Source organism: Phaethon lepturus, unplaced genomic scaffold (assembly GCF_000687285.1).
Source record: "Phaethon lepturus isolate BGI_N335 unplaced genomic scaffold, ASM68728v1 scaffold23407, whole genome shotgun sequence".
NCBI lineage: Eukaryota > Metazoa > Chordata > Aves > Phaethontiformes > Phaethontidae > Phaethon > Phaethon lepturus.
Window position 1 is genome coordinate 3,483 of NW_010550103.1, and position 1,844 is coordinate 5,326.

Below are 1,844 nucleotides of genomic sequence, written 5' to 3' on the forward strand. Positions count from 1 at the left end.
TCCCCCCATCCTCCCCGGGAGACCCCCAGCCGAGGCGCTGAGGCATGTGGTCCTGCAGGTGGTATATGACGAAGGGCCCCTCTACGTCTTCTCCCCGACGGAGGAGTTGCGCAAACGCTGGATCCATCAGCTAAAGAGTGGTGAGTTTGGGGGCTCTGCGGCTCCCTGGGAAAGCAAACACAAGCAATCGGTTGTGCATGCGGTATGACCCAGAGCACCAGGTTTCCGGCTGTTCGCTATCTCGTGGTTACGTTATCCCATGTCTACGGAAGAGCAACTACTGATCAGAAACATCTCTCATGACGAGCGCACTCATAAGGCCTTTCCCCCCATGCACAATCCCTAACATCCCTGAGCTGACACCAGCCACTCCTGCTCTGGGGGGATGGACCCTCACCTCTGTTACCCTCTGACCTCTGTAGCACTTCAGCCACCTTGGTTGAGGCTTCTTGCCCTCACAAGCCTGCTCCAAATTACCTCAAGCAGGCTCAGAAGCTATTTGAGGGCAAGAGGAGATAGCAGATGTGGCCACGCAGCTGTACTGACATGCAAGGCAAGGGTAGAGCCCCCCCAGTGCTTTAGGAAACACAGACAAAAAGCCTGCTGGAAGCCAGGGAGCGTTTCTTGCAACCCACCCCGAGCCTTGCTCAGTGCTGCTGACCTAACGCTGAGCTGTGTGAGTGCTACCTCCTCAAGCTGAGAGTGTGTTGCAGCAGCACTGTGCAGAGGGGTTTGGGTGCTTGCAGTCAGCTGAAATGTGCTGGAGCTGCCCCTATGTGTCTCTTGGTGCATGTGTATCTTTCTGTGGCTTTGTGCTGGTGGGAAGAGATTAGCTGCTCGAATTGACACAAGGAAGTTTGCCCAAGTGAGGCGGAAGCAAAGCAGGCTGATAACAGGGAAGTTGGTTATTTCATGACAGCCCTGCTGCTCTGCTCCAGCAGGCAGCCAGCCCTCTTCCCACTTCCCTGCTATGGGAGGGAGGTTGCTGTGGCAGCTGAAGCCAGGGTAAAATCCACAGGGAAAAGGGGAGAGAAAATGCTGGCCTTTTGCTGCCGGGATGCCCTCATCCTGCTTTGCCAGAGAAGGGGCTCTCTTCACTCCGTGAAGCTGCTGTGGGCCAGCACCGTGTGGAGGTGGTGCATAGGCACATCCAGTTGTCCCTGTAGTTTGGGGAGAAGTATGAGGAAGCCAGTTGGCACCTGCCTGGCAAGGGAACAGTCTCCCAGCAAGGGAGGTCTCTGAGCAGGTGGGGGATGGTGGCACTACCCTGCTCTCCCCATGGACAAGCCAGGCACAGCACTGGCCTTCCTCCCCACTTCTGAAAAAGAGTTCAAAAGAGCTGTGAACTGTGGGCCTCAGCAGCCTTGGGGATGCTGGATGTTTCAGCTGGCAGGAGGGACTGTCACAGCAGGACCTGGCCCTCCAAGCATGCTCGTGTCCCTTTGCAGAGCTGCTGAAGAGCTTTGATCAAATCAGAGAGGAAAGGCCTGGCCCTCCTCGAGCTAGTGGTTTTGTGGCACAAAGTTTGCAAAGCTACAGCGATGATGGAACACAAGCAATGACCTGAGGGAAACCCGAGCAGCAGGGCCACATGTGACTGTGTATCAGTAGCACAGCCGAGCTGTGAAATGATTTAATGGGGCATTTAGGGAGCGGAGAGCTCTCCACAGCACGCTGGGGACACAGCCCTGGGTCACGCATGTCTCCCCTCCTCTGCCACAGTTATCCGGTACAACAGTGACCTGGTACAGAAGTATCATCCCTGCTTCTGGATCGATGGCCAGTACCTCTGTTGCTCCCAGACGGCCAAGAATGCCATGGGCTGCCAGATCCTGGAGAGCAGG

At 56.1% G+C, this 1,844-nt stretch overlaps 1 protein-coding gene across 1 annotated transcript in view; it reads left to right on the plus strand.

Annotated features, from left to right (window-relative positions):
- Nucleotides 1–1,844, plus strand: part of BTK (Bruton agammaglobulinemia tyrosine kinase) — an 8,348-nt gene that overhangs the window by 1,274 nt on the left and 5,230 nt on the right. Inside the window, 2 exon segments of the mRNA XM_010290466.1 lie at nucleotides 59–140; nucleotides 1,723–1,844. Coding sequence (XP_010288768.1) covers nucleotides 59–140; nucleotides 1,723–1,844 — 204 coding nt within the window.